At 40.2% G+C, this 20,670-nt stretch overlaps 1 protein-coding gene and 1 long non-coding RNA gene across 5 annotated transcripts in view; one reads left to right on the top strand and one right to left on the bottom strand.

Annotated features, from left to right (window-relative positions):
• The window catches only part of atp11b (ATPase phospholipid transporting 11B (putative)), a 108,348-nt gene that overhangs the window by 35,805 nt on the left and 51,873 nt on the right, over nt 1–20,670 (bottom strand). For 3 of the 4 annotated variants that reach the window (XR_004562964.1, XM_034179472.1, XM_034179474.1), the window contains exons 16-26: nt 16,963–17,036; nt 14,445–14,548; nt 12,510–12,691; nt 9,637–9,840; nt 8,132–8,285; nt 7,848–7,950; nt 7,608–7,753; nt 6,378–6,437; nt 4,159–4,286; nt 3,734–3,872; nt 2,694–2,717 (exon numbers count right to left, since the gene is read on the bottom strand). Coding sequence is in view for 3 of the 4 variants with exons in the window: in XM_034179472.1 (XP_034035363.1) it covers nt 2,694–2,717; nt 3,734–3,872; nt 4,159–4,286; nt 6,378–6,437; nt 7,608–7,753; nt 7,848–7,950; nt 8,132–8,285; nt 9,637–9,840; nt 12,510–12,691; nt 14,445–14,548; nt 16,963–17,036 (1,318 nt within the window). In the remaining variant the exon portion in view is untranslated. The remainder of the gene's footprint in view (nt 1–2,693; nt 2,718–3,733; nt 3,873–4,158; nt 4,287–6,377; nt 6,438–7,607; nt 7,754–7,847; nt 7,951–8,131; nt 8,286–9,636; nt 9,841–12,509; nt 12,692–14,444; nt 14,549–16,962; nt 17,037–20,670) is intronic. The other variant, XM_034179473.1, reaches the window with a different exon arrangement.
• On the top strand, nt 459–12,841 carry LOC117518365. Its single transcript, XR_004562965.1, has 3 exons — nt 459–730; nt 2,954–2,956; nt 12,830–12,841. It is a non-coding gene; the product is annotated as an uncharacterized LOC117518365 (long non-coding RNA).

Here is a 20,670-nt window from a genome sequence, read left to right as displayed (position 1 = left end):
GAGAAACAGTTTAACATCTAAATAAAGACATCTTGACAGATGCAGACAAATGTACAAGATGTTCAGCATGTCTGAACGGTAGCCAGTTGGGACCCCAAGCGGGTCCACTAGGTGGTGGAAGCAACAACGTGCGGCTCCAAGAAATGTTTCCGACCCAGAGTGCGCCACAGCTAACAAGCTAATAACCTAGCCTCCTAATCAAGTTTGTGGTATACTTTTTCCTCCTCCCCAATAGAAAAAGCTCACCACCAATGTCACTCGTTCAGCAGTTGAGACACAACACAAGCTCTGCTGGTTGATGAAGAAGAAGGGCAACACAGATGTTGCTGCTGTTCATTTATTAACGTCACCATCAGCCAATGAGGAGCACCACTGGACATGGAATTTCAACCACAGTGGTGTAACTAAGCAGACTGATCATGCTCCCTTGGGAAGACCCTGGGGACTGAAATGTACAGAGGTGCAGAGTAGAGCCCTGTGCAAGATTATACTCTATGTCCCACTCCCACTGAAATTCTGACCATTCCCGTCTGTGCCCGCAACGTGTTACAGTCCCGCCTGCTCCCACAATGGGTGTGTCCAGTCCTGCTCGTACCCGCAAATCGCTGAGCGCACAACAATAGCGATGCATCGATTTTGTGTATTCTTCCATCCTGTGGGAGAAAACATGTCATTTAGGCTATTAATAAAGAAATTCTTGGGATTGTTTGTCTCGTTGAATCCCTGGCCTGTATGTCTTTTGACGCACTGATCAGGAATAGGGTTGGGTTGTTTTCAGTTTAAAGACAGTTTTATGTGACAGTTGCTGCTCTGTGACACAGAGAGAAACAGACTTGCTGCACTGTGTCTGTTTCTCTCTCTGTTCGCTCCTGTAATGTCCGCTGCACCTGTTAAATTATTTAAGATGAAAGTAGGGTGTAGACACATACTTTACACTATTCTTCTTTATTGCCATTCATCTCGTCTCTTCTGTTCCCACAGTGTTTATTATTATCCGCCCCCAGCGAAGACTGCCCGGTCCCGTCTTTCCATGACATTTAGAATGTCAAAGAAAGATTACTGGATCATAATGGAAACACAGTTAGTAATGACAATAGATTACTATAAGTAAAATTAAAGTTATTGTGATGAATCTTAGCATTTAAAAAAAAAAGGAAAACTATAAAACCCTGGCATGGACAAAGTTGGGATTTATGTAGATGTGGGCTAAGCAGAACATAGCTGATGGATGTAGATGTGGGCTGGACAGGAATATTCTGCAAGTCAACAATCTCCTTTAGTCTGACTCAAGTCTGCCATCCAACCATGTACCAACCCATAACTGCTACAGCCATCGCCTTATGAGTCAGTGCTCTTAGAGTTAAAAAGCTGTGTTTGTGTATTGTTGCATATCAAGTTAGGACCTTGTACGAATGAACAGTACCAAGGGTTGTAGGCAGCAATTTATAATAACAGTTTCCTAAAACAATGCTTTAAAACAAACCAATTTTATACACAAAAAAACAAGGCATATAAGAATAAAATTAGTTTAAATTAAATAGGGAAGGTGGGGTAATATTGAGAAAAGAATTTCCCCCACATGTATTTTTACTACCGACAATGGCGCTGACTGTAGTGTAGCAGATAATTGAAAATCTTTCAAATGGTGACAAGCACCAAGCTTGGCAAAAATACTCTAATAATACTTCTAATAAGAAGTATTTCTTCAAATTTGGTAGTTTTATCACCATATGAAAGATTCCTCTGTAAATGTTCTGTTATCTGCTGCACTATTAGTACAAAGTAGACAAAACCATGGCTGGTGTTTCAGAGGCAGATACAGTACTTGCAAAATCATTAGGCATCACAGAGTTACAATAAGAGTAGCACTTGATGCCCCCCCCACCCCCCTTTTATTGGCATGTCAACATGAAATCAGTTCCAATAAAAGTGAATGTGTGAGCTATATTTGATTTTTATTCCATAATAACTTTTTGTAATTGTACTGGCCAGTAGAATTCACACAAACACAGCTACAAATGATAATGCAATATGAAGATGATTGTAAAACACAATTACTCATACTTTAATTTGTGTTATCCTTAAAATAGTTTTGATGTCCTGCGACTTCAGCATTAAAAAAACCCAACAACCACAACAACAACAACAAAACATAAATAGAACCCAATTGTCATATCGGTCATCATCAAAGTTGACATCCAACACACATTTAATTTATTCAGGAATATTTACATTAATTTTATATATTGATTCATACTCTTTTTAATGCTTTTATGATGCATTAAATATGCCTAAAACGTGTGCAGTACTGCATATAAAGCAGTACATGAAACCAAGACTCTGCATGGACAGACTGCTACAGTACAGATTACAAAAATGTTTTGTGTGTGACTTTAGTGAAGTGATCAGTCAATCATTTTATTGCCATATGTAAGTAAAAGTTTATGTGCAAATTAGATTTTTGTGTAGCCCATCTGGACAGCACAGTTTCCCTTAGAAGGTCACCAACAGGGTACTGGAGTAAGAGACGTGGTGCTGGGCATTAATATCTAACTTTTCCAACATGCTGCTCATTTTGGTACTTTTTGTTCTTTTTAAAGCAGAAAATCATTTAAGCTGTGAAGCATCACATTGATAGTCTTCTTATTACCCTCCTAAGGAGACATGCATTCAACTGTAGAGCACACTCTTACCAGCTGCCTGTTAGCTCGCAAGATCTGAAGACATGCACAGCATGAAGGCAGGAGAAGGAAAAAAGAGAAATGACTGAGAACAAAAGGTGCCCTGACACTTGCACGACTTTGATCCGTGCACTTGCACGCACTATTCTGTGCAGGAGAGTAAACCGTTGTAAACTGTGCGCGGCTTCGTGCACGTGCGCAAAGAAAATTTTGTGAACACTGCACAAACAATTACACGTGTGATTGTGTCAGCACACTGCATCATAGCGCAGCTCGTCTGAATGATTATAACGAAATATTAAATCTATCACAGATGTACGTTTACAGCTGCTCACAAGAAGGAATGAACATGCAACTGCTTTACCAAGCTATTACAATATAAACACTACAAATAATTACCTTTTAGACTGTTCCAAATGCGTTCTCCACCTTATTAAGCAAGAGAGCGAAAGAGAGAGACACACACACAGCTGAACAGTTCCCTGTGATTCCGAAAGCAATTAGAGGTGTTTTCAACAGCCAACTCAGAGAAAAAGCTTAATCTGCTACGAAATAATTATTTTATAAATGCAGTGTCCAGCACACAATGCATGGCATCCAGCTGGGAACACAGCGGGTGAGATTGTGACAACGAAGTGCATGCAAGTGTGCGGATCAAAGTCATGCAAGTGTCAGGGTACCTCAAGATAAACCATAGAGCAAAAGCAATGAGTGAGTTCTGAAATACTGAACCACAGAAAGACAGAGATGACACAAGGGAGAATGAACCAGAGTAAGAAAGGCTGTCATACAAAAACAAAGCAGGTAAAGACATAAGATAAAGATCAAAGGAGGGAAAGAACATTCAATAGCTAGCTCTATAAACAAAAATGGCATCACAATTTGTCAAATCACATTCCTAATGGATTCCCCTTAAAGACAGCACACATATACACAAAACTACTGATAAGTACTGGTTTCCAAAATATACCATTCTCCTAATAAGCTTTGAACATTTGTCTATTCTACAACGAAAACAGCAACATCACAGCAGCAAACAACAATCCACAAACCTGTCCGTTTCCCATAAGTGTTGTATCTTCTCCCATTAGTAGGTAGGAGCCAAAAAAAAAGACGAAGGCGTGGCAAAAGCCCAAGAGAGTCCAGTACAGAAAAGTCTGGAAAGACAGCAGTGAGTTCCTGCTGATGTCCCTGAGGGGCACAAACATTACACACAACATTTACACAACTAACACTACATTTTTTTGATATAGTACTGCATTTTTGTGATGAAAATACTACAAAAATGGCAATTTATGCTTAAAGAATCCTAAACTAAATATACTGTGTGACAAGCAGCTGTTAAAATGTGCATCAACATTACCAATTCAAATGTTTCAGTTATGAAACTTTATTGGACACACACATATATTAGAGACAATATTTATACATCACTGGCAATTTATACAATACACCCACATAATACATGGAGCATTACCTGTACAGGCCAGGTTTGTTCTGTAATACATGTGGATGGACCAGCTGTTCAAACAAACTGTACACCAGGATGGGCAGAGAGGTGAAGCAGATGTTGTACAGTGTCAGATACACACTGTCATACAGCGTCTACGACAGACAGACAGACAGACAGACAGACAGCGTTATTCTCACACCCATATGTTTGCTGATATTAAGTCTTTGAGCCCGCACGTGTTAGAAAGTGACAGACAGCTTGAGGGATTTAAACAGTTGGGTCTCCATGATGTTTGCGGATGTCATTGTGATTTGTATAGACAGTAAAGAGCTTGATGAGGTAAAGTCTGGAGAGGTGGAGATAAGTTCTAGAGAAAAGGAATGAAGGTGAGTAGAAGCAAGACAGTAGGGCAGAGCTGTTGAGTGATCCAAAGGAATAAACACTGGTTAAGGTGGACAAGTTTAAATACTTGGAGACAGTGGTTCAAAGTAATGAGGTGCAGTTGAGAGGTGAAGAAGAGAGCCCAGGCATGGTGGAGATCAGTGACAAGAGTGACTTGTGAAAAAAGGGAACCTGCAGAGTTAACTATGTTGTATGGCTCAGAGGTGGCAGTGCTGATAAAACACAGAGCTGGAGGTGGCACAAAATGAAAATGCTGCAACTTGCCTTGAGTGATGAAGATAGACAGCATTAAGAATGAACATATCAGAGGGACACAGAGACAAAGTAAGAAGTGAGACAGAGATGGTTCAGATGTGCAGAGAACTGGTGCAGGGGTGGAGAAGGATTCTGAGGATGCCAAGAGGAGAATTGGAAGGCTATAAAAGGAGGTTTTCGGACATGCTGAGGGCAGAAATGCGGTTGGCTTGTGTAACAGAGGACGAGCAAGAGGACAGGGTGAGATGCAAAAGCAAAATCTAACCAGATGCAATTAGAATGGGTAGAAATGTGAAGTAGGTCAGGTGCAAAAGGTTAAACACAATAATCTGGACTCATGAAAACCAAAAACCTTATATTCCATGTCATATACCACAGTCATGTTTTCTCGCCTACAATGTTGCACTGTATTGCTGTATTGATACATTATGCAAATTTTCTATAATGAGTTGGAATGGCGTGCAAGTTCACAATGTTTTTAGAACCTTAGACCTCAGTTTTTAAAAGAGGAACTGAACCCTTTTATTTCCTGTTAATTACATCATGTTTTAATGTTAATTTACTGTCTTAATGTATTTATAAATTGTTTAGGGTCCTCTCATATACACACTTATTATTTATTTTATTATTACTTCTATTTTGTAATTTGATTTTTAAATGGACCACAATGGAAATAAGTGTTTTCACTTTCTTGTGTCATCCACGTATTTTTAACGTATTTACAATCATATTATGTACTTACTAAATAAAATCACACGTGCATGCTTTTAATATAAAGATGATATACCGCCCCCCTGTTGGCATAGCATGCGAGTCCAGAAGGAATCAACATCCATTGTTCAGTGTTGTTACCTACGATAGCATAGTTTCTCCAGAAATATTAGTCCCATCAATGTTAGGTTTTGTAGCATTCATCCTTGACCCAAAATACATAAGCATACCAAACAGCAAATCTCAGCTCTCCCCAGTTTGTCTGTGATCAAAATTATACACAGGCACATACACACACATGTACGCAGAGCTTTTTGTCTTTTCTGCATTCTACCAAAAGCAGGTGCTTTAATTTTTACACACCCACAAACAGAGACGGTGGTAGAAGCCATCAAACGCACCACATTGCTCACTCATGGTAGCAGAAACATGACACTTACCTAAACTGACTAAACCAAATGAACTACAAAAACACAATAAATCAATAACACGAACAACACTGTTAAACTAACATGAACATGAACCACAATAACATTTAAAACCCCAAATCCTGAACTCCCATGATGCATTGCAGCACAATGTCATTATTCACTGTTAGCTAATATTGTTAATTTGTCCAAAAATATTAGTCCTATCAACTTCCCGTTATCGCAGCATTAATCCTTTGACCCAAAATAGCATACCAAATGGCAAATGTCAGCTCTTTCCAGTTTCTCCGTGACCAAAGCCATACACACATGCATGTGCACAGAGGCCACTAGGCTATTATAATATAGATATCAAATCCTGTAATAAACTTTAAAAAAAACAAAACATGAAAAACTACAACCAAGACATACAACATATTAGTAAGTTATAGAGAGAAAGACACTTACTTGTTGTGAAAACAGACAGAAGAACTGGTATAAAAACTGTGGAGTGATAAAACATACATTCTAGAAAAGAGAGCAAGAGAAACATGATGTCAAACACCATTAATTCCACTGATGACCTTTTACCTGATCACTTAGCAATTAAGTAATCAAGGAATAGCACACAACTACTATAGCTGTGAATTTATTTTTTTGGGCTAGGTCTCCAATAAAAAGTCAGGATCCACACACATAAAGCACATCAATTCTTGTAATGTTCACCTGAATTGAAAGTAATTAAAGCTAACAGCATTATGAGGTCATAAACAATGTTTGCTTTCAACTCATATGCTTTGACAGCCAAAATAAAAACTGTGACTATCAAATATCATGTGACAAATGACATTTCAGGTAACATTACAACATTGTCCTGTTGTAACATTCTTATAACAGGACAAAGATGAAAGGATGAATCGTTTTAAACATTAAAACCATAATTTTAGTCAGTTAAAAAAAAAAAGACAATCTACATTTTTAATTAGGCTGTAAAGTGAAACAATGTCTTAAGCTACAAGAACTTAAAAAAATAATAATAATTACAGAGTAATATAACAATGGCTGCAAATTTACAGGGCTATTCCACAAGTTACCGTTCTATTATGATCAGCCACAATCCAAAAATTACAAAAACGGGATGAACTGCTTATTCCAGCTTGCTTCTAACAGGCTGGTTCATAACATACAGACCTGACAACCCACCCAGGGGGAAGAAAAAAAAAAAAAAAAAAAAAAAAAAAAAAAAAAGCAGCTGTGCCCTCGGCCAAACATGATCAAAAACCACAAACGCTGCCTCGACTTCAAATTTTTACCCCGTTGGAGCACGATCACAAAAGTGTCAAGCCATAGTCACTATGAATACCCAATTTAAAGACGTTTGAACATGATTGAAGCCGCTAAGACTACACATACGCTGAACTTACCACGTACTATCAACGATTTCAAAAATTGGGGTGAAATGCAAATGAAGGCGGTAACTACTACGTATTCCAAGTCTGGTCAAGTTTGACAAAGACGGCTCAAGTACTTACTATGATGCTTCAACACCTGCCCTGATTTGCTATTCAGGATTAAACAGGAAGTAACAGCCCACTGTGGAATAGCCTCATTAGCTAATTAACACTGACTGGATAAGCTACTGAATAAATCTTAGTTATTGCTGTCTTAGGACATTTTATAGTAATAACCCATTCTTACCTTGTAGAAAAAGTACTGTACAAGAGTAGCTATTCGAATGTAATAGAAGTGACCGTGGACCAGCAGGAGTTTAGCCAGGAACTTAAACCTGGCGATTGCATAGTCACTGTTTCTCACGGCCTGGCGACCCTCCTTCCCCATGATACCTGAAGATACAGCCGCAGATTGGATGATAAACTACAGAGTACAATTCTAACAGGGTTACACACCATGTTGTGGGGATCTGAAGAGAGTATTTACCTATGCCCACGTGGGCTTCTTGTATCATACTGACATCATTGGCTCCATCTCCAACAGCTAACGTGATGGGCTTCTCTGGAGATGTTTTTAAAAGACGAACCACCTAAGCACAATACATCAACACAAACATATTGGTTGAACTTAAGATGCTTTGGACATTTTTTAATTACTAAGTCACTGTCAGCCATTTAAATACTTGAAATTAACCCCATTGACTCTGGGATCATCCAAAACCCTTCTGAAAAACATTTGCATGGTGTGTAGGTGTTGCAGAAGGCAGATACCTTTGCTTTCTGCAGTGGTGCCATGCGGCAACACAGCACAGCTGAACAATTTTTACACACTTCCATGAAGAGTTTCTCGTGCTCCCGCAACGCTAAGGACAGACTGGCTCCATCCACGACCAATCCATGCTGTATGACATGGTCCTCCTTTATCCTGGGGACACACAGGCCAAATGCACAGGGAATACAAGAATTATGAGGAGAAAGAAATCTTTGACTTGATTACAACTGTATTCATCAATTTACTAAAAAAGTAAAGTCCCCTCCCTTTTTTGCACTCGGGGTCGCCACAGCAAATCCAAGGTGGATCTGCATGTTGAATTGGCACAGGTTTTACACCGGATGCCCTTCCTGACGCAACTCCACATTACATGGAGAAATGTGGCAGGGGTGGGATTTGAACCCGGAACCTTCCGCACTGAAACCAAATGCATTAACCACTTGGTCACCACCCCTGTATTCATCAATTTACTAAGATTATTTGTATTTGTAAGTAGATTATTTGTATTTGTTATTTTGGACTTCTGTCTTGACTCTTGTCTCTACAAGAGTCAAGACAGAAGTCAGACTACCAGAGCAAGAATTTTAGCTGAGGAAGCTTCTGCGATTTGAAGCGAAACGTCCTCGCATCAAGCAATCCAATCCAGTCGTAGAGTCAAGCTTCTCTACTATGGAAACCACCTGGACAACTGAGAGCCTACACAGAAATAAAATAGGGTCACATTGAGAATTTTTTTTTTTTCTTGAAACTTAAGTTATCTAGTTTGTTTTCAAGGTGCTGACAAGATATGAGCACCTTGAAAATTCACACCACTAATCACAGTATCTGTTGGAAGCAATAAAGTTTTTGTTACTTATTTCATTACTTACATACTCATTACCGAAAATCCTCCCAATATTTAGGACAGAAGTTCATTTCACAACCCTCCTGCGTGAGGTCAGAGGGTACCAACTATGACCTATTTTTTCTGGGCCAAACTGGAGCAGATTCAAACTTCAGAGACCACCCAAATACTCATCCTCCTATTCTACAGTATCAATCTGGCAGGATCTACTGGCCCATCAGTACAGACCTCTTGTTTTTTTGCAAAAATCTTGTGCCAAGCTGCATCAACCCTTAAAGCATATTACAGTGACAACATTCATCATTAAGTGGTATTAAGTGCTAATTCCTTCAAATTGTGTGATCAGTTTCTAAAGTTTCTAAGCCAAATAAAAACTCCTTCATAACAGCTACACTTGCCTGCATTGATGTAATATGGCCTTCAGTACAATAACCTACAGTAAGTATTTAAGCAATGAGGAAACAGTTGTGGAGATTCTCAATTAATGTGCATTTTCCTTGCAGAAACTGTCTTTCATGGAACATTTTTATACTCTAACAACTCATACATGTTATTAAATTATCATGCTTCAGGTGCACTATGAAGTCTGTAGTTCCCAAAACGTCACCGTAATTGTTCTTTGTCTCTCATGAGTGTGCAAGTACACACAGACACACGCACCTCCTGGCCAGTCTGCGGAGCTGCTCCGCACACTCGTTATCAGAATGCTGCTGCAGGAGCTCAAGGATGTTCATGGTTCGATGGAAGTGACCACAGGAAAGGCTGACACTGACCGCTGTCTCATGTTTGTCCCCTGTCAGCACCCATACTTTAATCCCAGCCAACCGCAGAGCCTCAATGGTCTCCTGGACTTTGTCTTGGAGCCTAGAGAGAAAAAAAAAAAAAAAAAAAAACCGAGACACCCATTCAGTGCACAATAAGCAAATTTCCCCAATGTGCATTCCAGTTAGACAGTCAACAGTTAAATTGCTCTGAGGAAAAATAAAATAAATCATGTAAATATTGGCCTTTTCTGATGGGTTTTTGCTTTTTTTGTTGTTGTGGGTGGAGCACCACATGAATCTAGAGACTGTTCCTAGTCTCAGGAACCCATTATAGCCCCATTTTGATGGAATTTGTGGGCAGAAGAGCAACTCTCTGCTCAAGCAGCACTGAATTTTTGAGAACACTCAGCCTATTTCTGGCTGACCTCACAATTAATATTGTGTGAAAGGTTAATGGATAAAGAATATGTTCTAATATTACCCTAAATATTAGCTTTACATTATTCATATTCGAAGGGACAAAAAAAGAACTTTCATAATAGAGATCCTTTGATTCTGACCATGTGTGCCTGAGGAGGATTTCATTACAGATAGAGAGCAGAGAGTGAGGAGCTGAGGGGAGAGCAGCAGAGAAATAAACAAGGGGGAGAAATGAGGCTTATATCAGGGGTAGATGGTTAGTAGATGCAAACACAAACATTCATTTAAAGAGAGGCTTAGTGAGGAGACGTCTCCATCTCCCCAAAGCATATGCTTTCTTACATTCATGTTCCCATGTGCATGTTTGTGGTCATGCATTTCCTTCTGCTTTACAATGACATATGAGCTATTCCTGGAGCTCATATCAGTTGTAGAGCTCTCTATGGGCACCTCCTGTCTTTATAATGTGACTATTAAAATAAATAAATAAGGATTCAAGGATTCAAAAGAAGTTTATTGTCATATGCACATAGGAACATGTTCCCTGCACAATGAAATGTGTTTACTGCATTTTTACCCATCCTAATTGCCAGTTAGGAGCAGAGGTCGCCTTTTTTGGCGCCCGGGGACCCAGCTACAGATGTATACCCCTGCCCTAGGTCACGAGCAGGGCTGAGCAAACCTTGACCGGCCTCATGACACACTTAAACAACAACACACATAAGCCGGTCCGGTACATGAACACAAAAGCACACACAAGGAAAGATACAAGGAAAGTAATACACTACACGTTTGTTTTTAACCCCCCCCCCCCCCCCCAAAAAAAATTTAATCTTTAATCTGAGTATAATCAAATCAGTCAGTCTGTCACTAAACTATGACAGGTGAAGCAACAGCAAAAATATCTTATTTGCTTGCTTCGCCAATCAATGCCAATGAAGTTCATAACGCGTTTAGCAACATGATCATTAGCTATCAATTAAAATAATTAAATTAATGCAAATAATTCAATTAATGTAAAGGATATGCAGCAAGAATAAATACTGTCAGATCCTCTGGTTTGCCTAAAACCAAATTCTTGTAGAAATTACAGCATTGGTGTGTTACATTAAATAGCACTGGTGCAATCGAATTCTCTGTCTTATATTTTTCCATTTCATTTAGATCATGCTGAGAAAAGTGATTAAAGAGCATAATTTCAGAGTGTTGTATAAGCAAACCGCAATTTTGATAAAAAAAAAAGTGTGCTCTGAGAGCACAATATCCTCTGCTGGCAAATGCTGCTTAGGTACAAGTGTTTGCTACATTCTGATAACATTTCAAGGAATTGTACCAAATTTCCCAAAATGCCTCCTAAAAATGTGAAAGGAGTTGATTTCAGAATGTAGGCACCAACTCATAAAACCAGCTGTGTCTAATCAAGGCCATACCTCTGCCAAAATGCTTCTTGTACAATATGTGTATTATTAACTTATAACAAGGACTAGCACCACATTACATTAAATTCCTACTAAAAATGTGAGAGGAGGTGATTTTAGAATGGTTAAACCCTTTTTGGTTGGGAGAGACAGACATAACCACAACATAATGCCCCTTCGGGCCTTCAGCCTTCAGGATAAAACTGAAAAAGTGCATGTATACTTTTTGTAGCTACTGTATATGGCCAAGAGGCTGACAGCTGAAAAGAGTTTTATACAACTCAACATTTAATAAAAATATCACAATCACAAACAGGAAAATATCATACTTAGCATGTTAAATATGTTCTGTGTGACTCTGAGGGCAGCAGAGTCTGACACCAGCAGAAAATTCCACCACTGCTGACTATGAGCGAGGCGGCCCCATACTGTGATGGTACAAGCCCGAAATTTTTCATCTTTTTCCACTTTCTGCAGTAATAAAGATGAACCAGATAATGGCCTATTCCAGGATATTGGTACCATCTGCCAGATACAAGAACATCCACTGACAGACAAATACCACTGACTGCTCTGATTGGAAGAAGCGAGTCATTTTCTCCAAACGTCACTGCAGAAATTAGGCTCACACATAATATGCCACGTTTTTTGCTGCACTGGCTTCTTGACTTTAAGTTTCCAGGTTTTGTTTAAAAAAAAAAAAAAAAAAATCTATATTACAAGTTTCAATTCTTATGCGTTACACCTTCTGATTTAGAATAAACTGCAAAATTGTCAAGATTTCCTCTTCATTTGAATGAAGAGGAGGATTGGGTATAAGTCATGTAACATGCATAAGATGTGAATGTGGTGAAAACCTTTTTTTTTTGGTAGGATGCAAAGAGACAAACACGACCTGGTCCAAATCTATGCTCTGTGTATACGTGCATACTTGTCCTCCACCCCCGTTGCTCCCAGCAGCTGAAGGTCTCTCTCTATGTAGCTGAAGGCTTCCTGCAGCCTCTCTTCCCTCTGCTGCAGCGCAGTGCGGGCAGCGGTTAGATGCCGGTCCACATCAATGTACTCCTCTGGACTGAAGTGGCGGCACGCCACCACCAGTGTCCGTAGACCTTTCTACAGAGGGAGGATGGAGGATGATGGGTGCAGAAGCAGAGAAGGAAAAACATGAAAATGGGCAGACAAAAGCAAAATAAAGAAAAAAAAAATTGTGGGAAAGATAAAATGTGTTAGTAAAGGGATGGAGAGAGAGAGAGAGAGAGAGAAGTGTAACAGAAAAACAAACTGTCAAAGACTTTAAATCATGGAGCCAGCCTGAGGGCTAGACAACCACAAATCAACCCAAAAGTAAGGTCCTCTTCACACATGGTGCGAATTTGGTCGAACCGCGCATGAAGCAGGAATCGTATGCAATTCGTAGCTGCTTCTAACGCCTCATACACCTGTTGCTACAACTATTTGCGCACACCAGCGGCTGAAAGACAGAGTGTGCGCTGTGAGAGCCCATCGAACCCTCTCACGGCAGGCGTCGGCCAAATTCCAGATGACACGCACGAACATCTAACATCACTCATGTGGCACTTAGAAAATGCGTCACACTATTAACACGACAACAGTCAGCAGACGATCACTGTCGAGCTGGATGTGAAATTTGTCTAAGTGCCCCAGGAGTCTGGCTTTGCGAACAGACACAGTGACACGGTGTGTGCGCTGAACTGACAGGGGTGTGTCCGCCGACAGGAGCGGCTGCGGAGATCTGTGGTTCTGGACGTCACAGCTGGGGAACATGCACCATGTTTGGATGGTCATGAACTAACAACTGTCCACTGTGACGCGCGTGTGTCTGCTTTCTGTCCTCACGTGGACATACATAAAAACATATTGCTGTTGCAATGGGCTGCACCGTCAGATAACATGCAGCAGGCGATATGAATGTTACGCCACCCACATGAGCTCTGTTCCACATGATGCGGTGTCTGTCCTGTGGCGCGCCATCCACAAGACGCGTGTCGGGCAGGAAGCGCGCGGGGCCGGCTGGACACTCCGCCAGCCGATGTGGACATGATAAGAGCCCCTGCTTCTCATTCATGTTATTTCGTGAATGAATGTATGTCTGACCATGAACCACCTACAGAGGAACAGATGGATCATGCTTGTATTGTCTGCTTGATAAGAGGGATTCAATAAAATGCAGTATTTTGACAGTTTTTATTTACTTATTTATTTTAATACGTCCATGTCCTTCTTGATAGCAGACATTTTCCTGCACCTTTTACAGGACAGCGATGGTAGCTCAGTGGTAAAGATTCAGGCTCTTAATCAGAGCTTTTGGAAAGTACAGGTTCAAATTCCGTCGGTGGCATGTATTTTTTTTTTACTTTCACAGCAGCTGCTTGCACTGTTCCTGCGTGCAGGAAACCGTTGCATGTATTTTTTATTTATTTTTCTTCACAGCAGCTGCGCAACACATTGCGCAGCTGCTCGCACTGTGTTCCTGCGTGCACGAACCGTTGCAGCGGCATCGTGCACGCCTGCCTGTCGGCTCGATATTTTCGTGGTTCGCTCATAAGAGCTGTTCCGACAGGAGTAGCCCTGAGTCGTACTAGGTGTGAAGGGGCCCTAATAAATAACACTGAAAACTGCCAGGACTCTATGTTTTGAAAATGTACAAATTCAAGACACAGAATTCTGGAGATTTCATCATAAAATTGAAAACCAAACCTCACTGTGGAGCACAAATTATGAACATGTTACAATCAGAAAAACAAACAAACATGCAACAAATGATCTGCCAAAGCATCCGCTGAAACCTTTTTATTCTACATTTTGAAACATTTTGTCAGTGCATTAGTATGAAGTTGTTCCTCACCAAGGCAAACTCATCGACATGCAGCCTTGTCTTTTCTATCTCTCCGCTGGTAGCGAAAGGCAAGATGGCCGAATCTGCTCCTTTGGTGAACAACATTTTTCCTCCTTCAGAGCAAGAAAGCAGTACAGCTGTAGTTACATGTACACCTCGGGAACACAGTGGCTACACTGAAAGAACTACTGTATCAGTCAGTGAAAAATGTATGAAATGGACAATATTCTGATTGGGGGGGTGGGGGGATCAAGATGAAAGGGAATCTGGCTCTTGTATTTAAGATTATTCATTTTGATTATTCATTGGCAGCTCTACATTTGAGTGTAGAGCTGCCAATGATTAATCAACTATTAATCAACTACAAAATTAAAAGTCTAGATAATTGATTAATCATTTTGAGCATTTTTTTTATCCCAATGTTCTGATTTCAGCTTCTTAAAATTGAATATTTTTCAAGCTTGTTTTAATAATTTCTTTCCTCCTATATGGCAGTAAACTGAAAATATCTGGATTATGGACAAGACACTGATTTGAAGACATCATCTTGTGCTGGGGAAAACTGATCAACATTTTTTGCAGTTTTCTGAACCAGATTGTTTTCTTTAGATTGTGAAAACAATCACTTGTTGCAGCCTTATTTCAATGCAAAGGCAATAAATCTTATCTGTACTCATAATTTATGTATCAAACTAAAAAAAGAACCTGGTGTCTGTTGAAAGTATGAGCCTGGAGTCTTGAAAATGTGTGTTTAAAGCATTACAATTCTGACATAAACCTTTCTATCTCATTTTTAAAACAGGCATGCAATGCAGTAAATGCAATTTTGTGCATTTCGAGTGCAATTTCACCAGGTTATTAACGCATTGGAATGATTTTAGAGGAAACTGCAGCTTTAAAACTAAAATGATCCAAAACCTATACTTTATGAATGTTCAAAGTCATTCGACTGAAAAGGGTTTCACATTCACTTATTCAATATTGATGTAATAAAGTGCATTGATGTCAGATTAATTTGTGTCCTTTCTGAGTTGATTAAAGCTGTTAATGAATCTTCAGTTTTAGTTTAGGTCATATTTAAATGTGTCACATTAAAACTGCATAACTTTTTAAAAAAACATTTAATTCATGCGCCAGAAATAATTGTGGATGCAGGTTTTCGGGGGTGGCGGGAAGTTAGGTGGGGAAAGTTACCTTTAAGCAACGCAGAAAAATTAAAACAGCAAAAACTACAGCTCTTAACTCTTTGCTGCAACAGCAATACAATATTATTATAACTCATAAGTCAAGTATAATGACATTCATTCTTGTTTTTATTCTGAAAGGGTACCAGAAGCTATCCACATACACACAGAAATTCAAAGCTTTCTCAAAACCCCCCTTCCCTCCAACACCTTTGATGTTCACCATGACCACATGAAAAATCTGCTCTTTTTGACAGAATTGTGGAGTAATGGTACAAAAAGAAAAATCACAGATTGCAAGTGGTTTAATTTGCCTGTATGAAATGATCAGATCTGTTCAAAAAGAACGCGTTAAAACATTATGTGAAACAAATACCTAAAAGGCTTATCAATGAAATGTCTTTTTATTGTTGTAGAGCACACCATTTTACATCTAATAATCCAAAAATGCTCCCCGGACCCCCCCACCCCCATATAGGGCACTGTGGCTTCACAGGAAGTAGGCCGCTTCTCCACCCACCGCTCACGTCTTTCTGGGTGGAACCCTGTATAAGTGACACAGTGCTAAATGTACAAGGCTCAAAAACTGTACATAGACTGCTGCTTAATGTTTGCTCGATGGAGCTTAATAAATGTTCATTACTTTGTTTTCAAGATTATGACTGTAACTTCTACATGAATGCTTCAGTTCCTCCGGGCAGGTTATGCTCGGGAAAGAGCTGCAACACTGGAGGCTCTTCTCGATGGAACTCCTGTTCTAAATAGAAAAATAAGGCTCAGAGCTCCTACTGGTCCCAAAAGGTTTCCCAGCCAAGTAATAACCAGGTCCTACTCTGCTCAAGTTCTCAGGCCTGACAGGATTGGGAGTGCTTCGAGCAGTATGGCAAACAGGCTGTGTATATACTGAATTAAAATCATGCCGTCATACCTGTTTGACTAGTCAATTTTCAGTGCTTATGTCACTGTCAACACAGACAATCCACAGCTGGAGAAGGCAGCAGTACTTCTTCTGCATTTTGCGCTGATTTTGATGCTCATTCAGTGATGTGTTGATCACTTGTGTGCAATACACATGAAACAGAAGAAGCTTTTGGGATCATGCCATACATTCTCTCCACTCTTTAATCACATTTTTACGCTCACGTTCTTCCTCTCTGCCAGTACTACGCCTGCTTACTGCGCATCTTGTCTGGCTGTGCGGTAGCTAGTATGAATTAGTTGATTAGCTAACGCATACATGTTTTGACCCTTTGCTTGGTTTGGTGTTTACTACAACTGGATGCATTCAATTTTTTGTCCCAAATGGTCCAAAATTAATTTTGAGTAAATGAAAGCATTATTACCTGAAGGAGTCTGCAATATGACACTCATCCTCCTGCGGTTAGCATCAAATTCCAACACATGGAGCAGTTTAAATCTGAGGGAAGAAACAAAGACATCAGTGTCATCTTCATTTTGAAGTCACTGGACAGTTGGAGACAGATTTACTGTTCTCTTTCAGCCAGTCTAGACTTCTTTAACCCTCTGGGGTCCGAGCGCATTTTTTGGACAGTTCACTCGCCTGGCATAAATGTTTTATTATTGCTGTTAACAGCTCTCCCTGCATCCCACAATCAAGATTTATGTCTCTTTTTTCAGGACAACCTGTGCTTTCATAATATATATGCTTTTGTTGTGTTTTATAAGTGTAATAAAGGTTTACAATCAAAAATAAGGAAGGAAAAAGTAAAGTGGAAAATAATTTTCCACACACATTTATTCAAAACACACAGCAAACTATAATAAACAACTGTTTTGACACTTTGTAAAGGTAATTTGAGGTCTTGTGTGAAAGACTGTACAACAAAAAGGTTCAAGCAAAAAACAAATGCACATTTTGTACAATATATACAAAATGGTCTATGAGGTTTTTTGTCTTCATGGTAAAAGCAACAGAGTTATCCAATAACATTCACATGCAAACTAGTGGAGCAATACTGATAGTTACACACTGTTTGTTTGAGCATGTGAGATTGTCATCAGAGGCTCTCCGTGATCGCTGTGCGTAATGGTGCAGGGCGCATTTGGAGCCCAATAGTACAGTGAGGAAAATAAGTATTTGAACACCCTGCGGTTTTGCAAGTTCTCCCTCTTAGAAATCATGGAGGGGTCTGAAATTTTCATCTTAGGTGCATGTCCACTGTGAGAAAGATAATCAAAAAAAAAATAAAAATCCGCAAATCACAATATATGATTTTTTAAATTATTTGTATGTTACTGCTGCAAATTAGTATTTGAACCCCTACCAACCAGCAAGAATTCTGGCACTCACAGACCTGTTAATTTTTCTTTAAGAAGCCCTCTTATTCTGCACTCTACCTGTATTTATTAATTAATTGCACCTGTTTGAACTTGTTACCTGTATAAAAGACACCTGTTCACACACAATCAATCACACTCCAACCTGTCCACCATAGCCAAGACCAAAGAGCTGTCTAAGGACACCAGGGACAAAACTGTAGACTTGCACAAGGCTGGGATGGACTACAGGACAACAGGCAAGCAGCTTGGCAGAAGACAACAACTGTTATGATTAGTTATTAGAAAGAGGAAGAAACAAAGATGACTGTCAATCTCCCTTGGTCTGGGATTCCATGCAAAATCTCACTTTGTGGGGTAAGGATGATTCTGAGAAAGCTCAGAACTACACAGGAGAACCTGGTCAATGACCTGAAGAGAGCTGGGACCACAGCCACAAAGATTACATTAGTAACACATGATGCTGTCATGGTTTAAAATCCTGCAGGGCAGCAAGGTCCCCCCTGTTCAAGCCAGCACATATCCAGACCTGTTTGAAGTTTACCAGTGCCCATCTGGATGATCCAGAGGAGGCATGGGAGAAGGTCTTGTGGTCAGATGAGACCAAAATAGAGCTTTTTGGAATCAACTCCACTTACCATGTTTAGAGGATGAGAACAATCCCAAGAAAACCATCCCAACCGTGAAGCATGGGGGTGGAAACATCATACTCTGGGAGTGCTCTTCTCCAAAGGGGACAGGACGACTGCCCCGTATTGAAGGGAGGATGGATGGGGTCATGTATTGTGAGATTTTGGCAAACAACCTCCTTCCTTCAGTAAGAGCATTGAAGATGGGTCATGGCTGGGTCTTCCAGCATGACAATGACGCCAAACACACAGCCAGGGCAACTAAGGAGGGGCTCCGTAAGAAGCATTTCAAGGTCCTGGAGTACCCTGGCCAGTCTTCAGACTGGAACTCAATAGAAAATCTTTGGAGGGAGCTGAAACTCCAAACCTGAAAGATCTAGAGAAGATCTGTATGGAGGAGTGGACCAAAATCCATGCTGCAGTGTGTGACAACCAGTGGTGTCAAAAGTACACACATTTGTTACTTAAGTAGAAGTACAGATACTGCAGTTTAAAAACACTCTGGTAAAAGTTGAAGTATCAACTTGACCTCTTTACTCAAGTAAAAGTGAAAAAGTATGTGCTCCAAAACCTACTTAAAGTATAAAAGTATAAAGTAACCTTTTAAAAAAAAAAAAAAAAAAAAAAAAAGGTAGATGCCACTATATGAATTGAAAGCTTAATTTAAAATCTGATTCGTTCTACATGTGGCCCAAGACCCAAAACCCAATATTACCCCCCAACACCACCTGCACGAAAATGTTTCAATTCTAGAAGCTCTGAAATGCAATCTGGGACTATTCCAGACAATAAACTGGAGTGAGTGCAGCATCCATTTAGTGAAGGAAAACAACAACAACAAAAAAAAACGAACACCACAACTTTTCCTTATTCAAATTCATTCCAGTAGTATTCTGCTCTTACAAGGATGCAGTAGTTTTCTAGTTTGGCAGATAGTTCTGGAGGAAATCACTGAAGAAATTAACACATTGAAAATATGGTTTGACCATCATTAAATAAGACAGGGATGAAGTGGAGGTGTAAGAGTCACTAGGTGTTCACAGGAAACACTTATTTACACTCAACAAAAATATAAACGCAACACTTTTGGTTTTGCTCCCATTTTGTATGAGATGAACTCAAAGATCTAAAACTTTTTCTACATACACAATATCACCATTTCCCTCAAATATTGTTCACAAACCAGTCTAAATCTGTGATAGTGAGCACTTCTCCTTTGCTGAGATAATCCATCCCACCTCACAGGTGTGCAATATCAAGATGCTGATTAGACACCATGATTAGTGCACAGGTGTGCCTTAGACTGCCCACAATAAAAGGCCACTCTGAAAGGTGCAGTTTTATCACACAGCACAATGCCACAGATGTCGCAAGATTTGAGGGAGCGTGCAGTTGGCACGCTGACAGCAGGAATGTCAACCAGAGCTGTTGCTTGTGTATTGAATGTTCATTTCTCTACCATAAGCCGTCTCCAAAGGCGTTTCAGAGAATTTGGCAGTACATCCAACCAGCCTCACAACCGCAGACCGCGTGTAACCACACCAGCCCAGGACCTCCACATCCAGCATGTTCACCTCCAAGATCGTCTGAGACCAGCCACTCGGACAGCTGCTGAAACAATCGGTTTGCATAACCAAAGAATTTCTGCACAAACTGTCAGAAACCGTCTCAGGGAAGCTCATCTGCATGCTCGTCGTCCTCATCGGGGTCTCGACCTGACTCCAGTTTGTCGTCGTAACCGACTTGAGTGGGCAAATGCTTACATTTGCTGGCGTTTGGCACACTGGAGAGGTGTTCTCTTCATGGATGAATCCTGGTTCACACTGTTCAGGGCAGATGGCAGACAGCGTGTGTGGCGTCGTGTGGGTGAGCGGTTTTCTGATGTCAATGTTGTGGATCGAGTGGCCCATGGTGGCGGTGGGGTTATGGTATGAGCAGGCGCCTGTTATGGACGAAGAACACAGGTGCATTTTATTGATGGCATTTTGAATGCACAGAGATACTGTGACGAGATCCTGAGGCCCATTGTTGTGCCATCCAAGAACATCACCTCATGTTGCAGCAGGATAATGCACGGCCCCATGTTGCAAGGATCTGTACACAATTCTTGGAAGCTGAAAATGT

This window comes from Thalassophryne amazonica, chromosome 10 (assembly GCF_902500255.1).
Source record: "Thalassophryne amazonica chromosome 10, fThaAma1.1, whole genome shotgun sequence".
NCBI lineage: Eukaryota > Metazoa > Chordata > Actinopteri > Batrachoidiformes > Batrachoididae > Thalassophryne > Thalassophryne amazonica.
The sequence above is the reverse complement of the archived record's forward strand: the minus strand, read 5'-3'. Positions and strand labels throughout refer to the sequence as shown.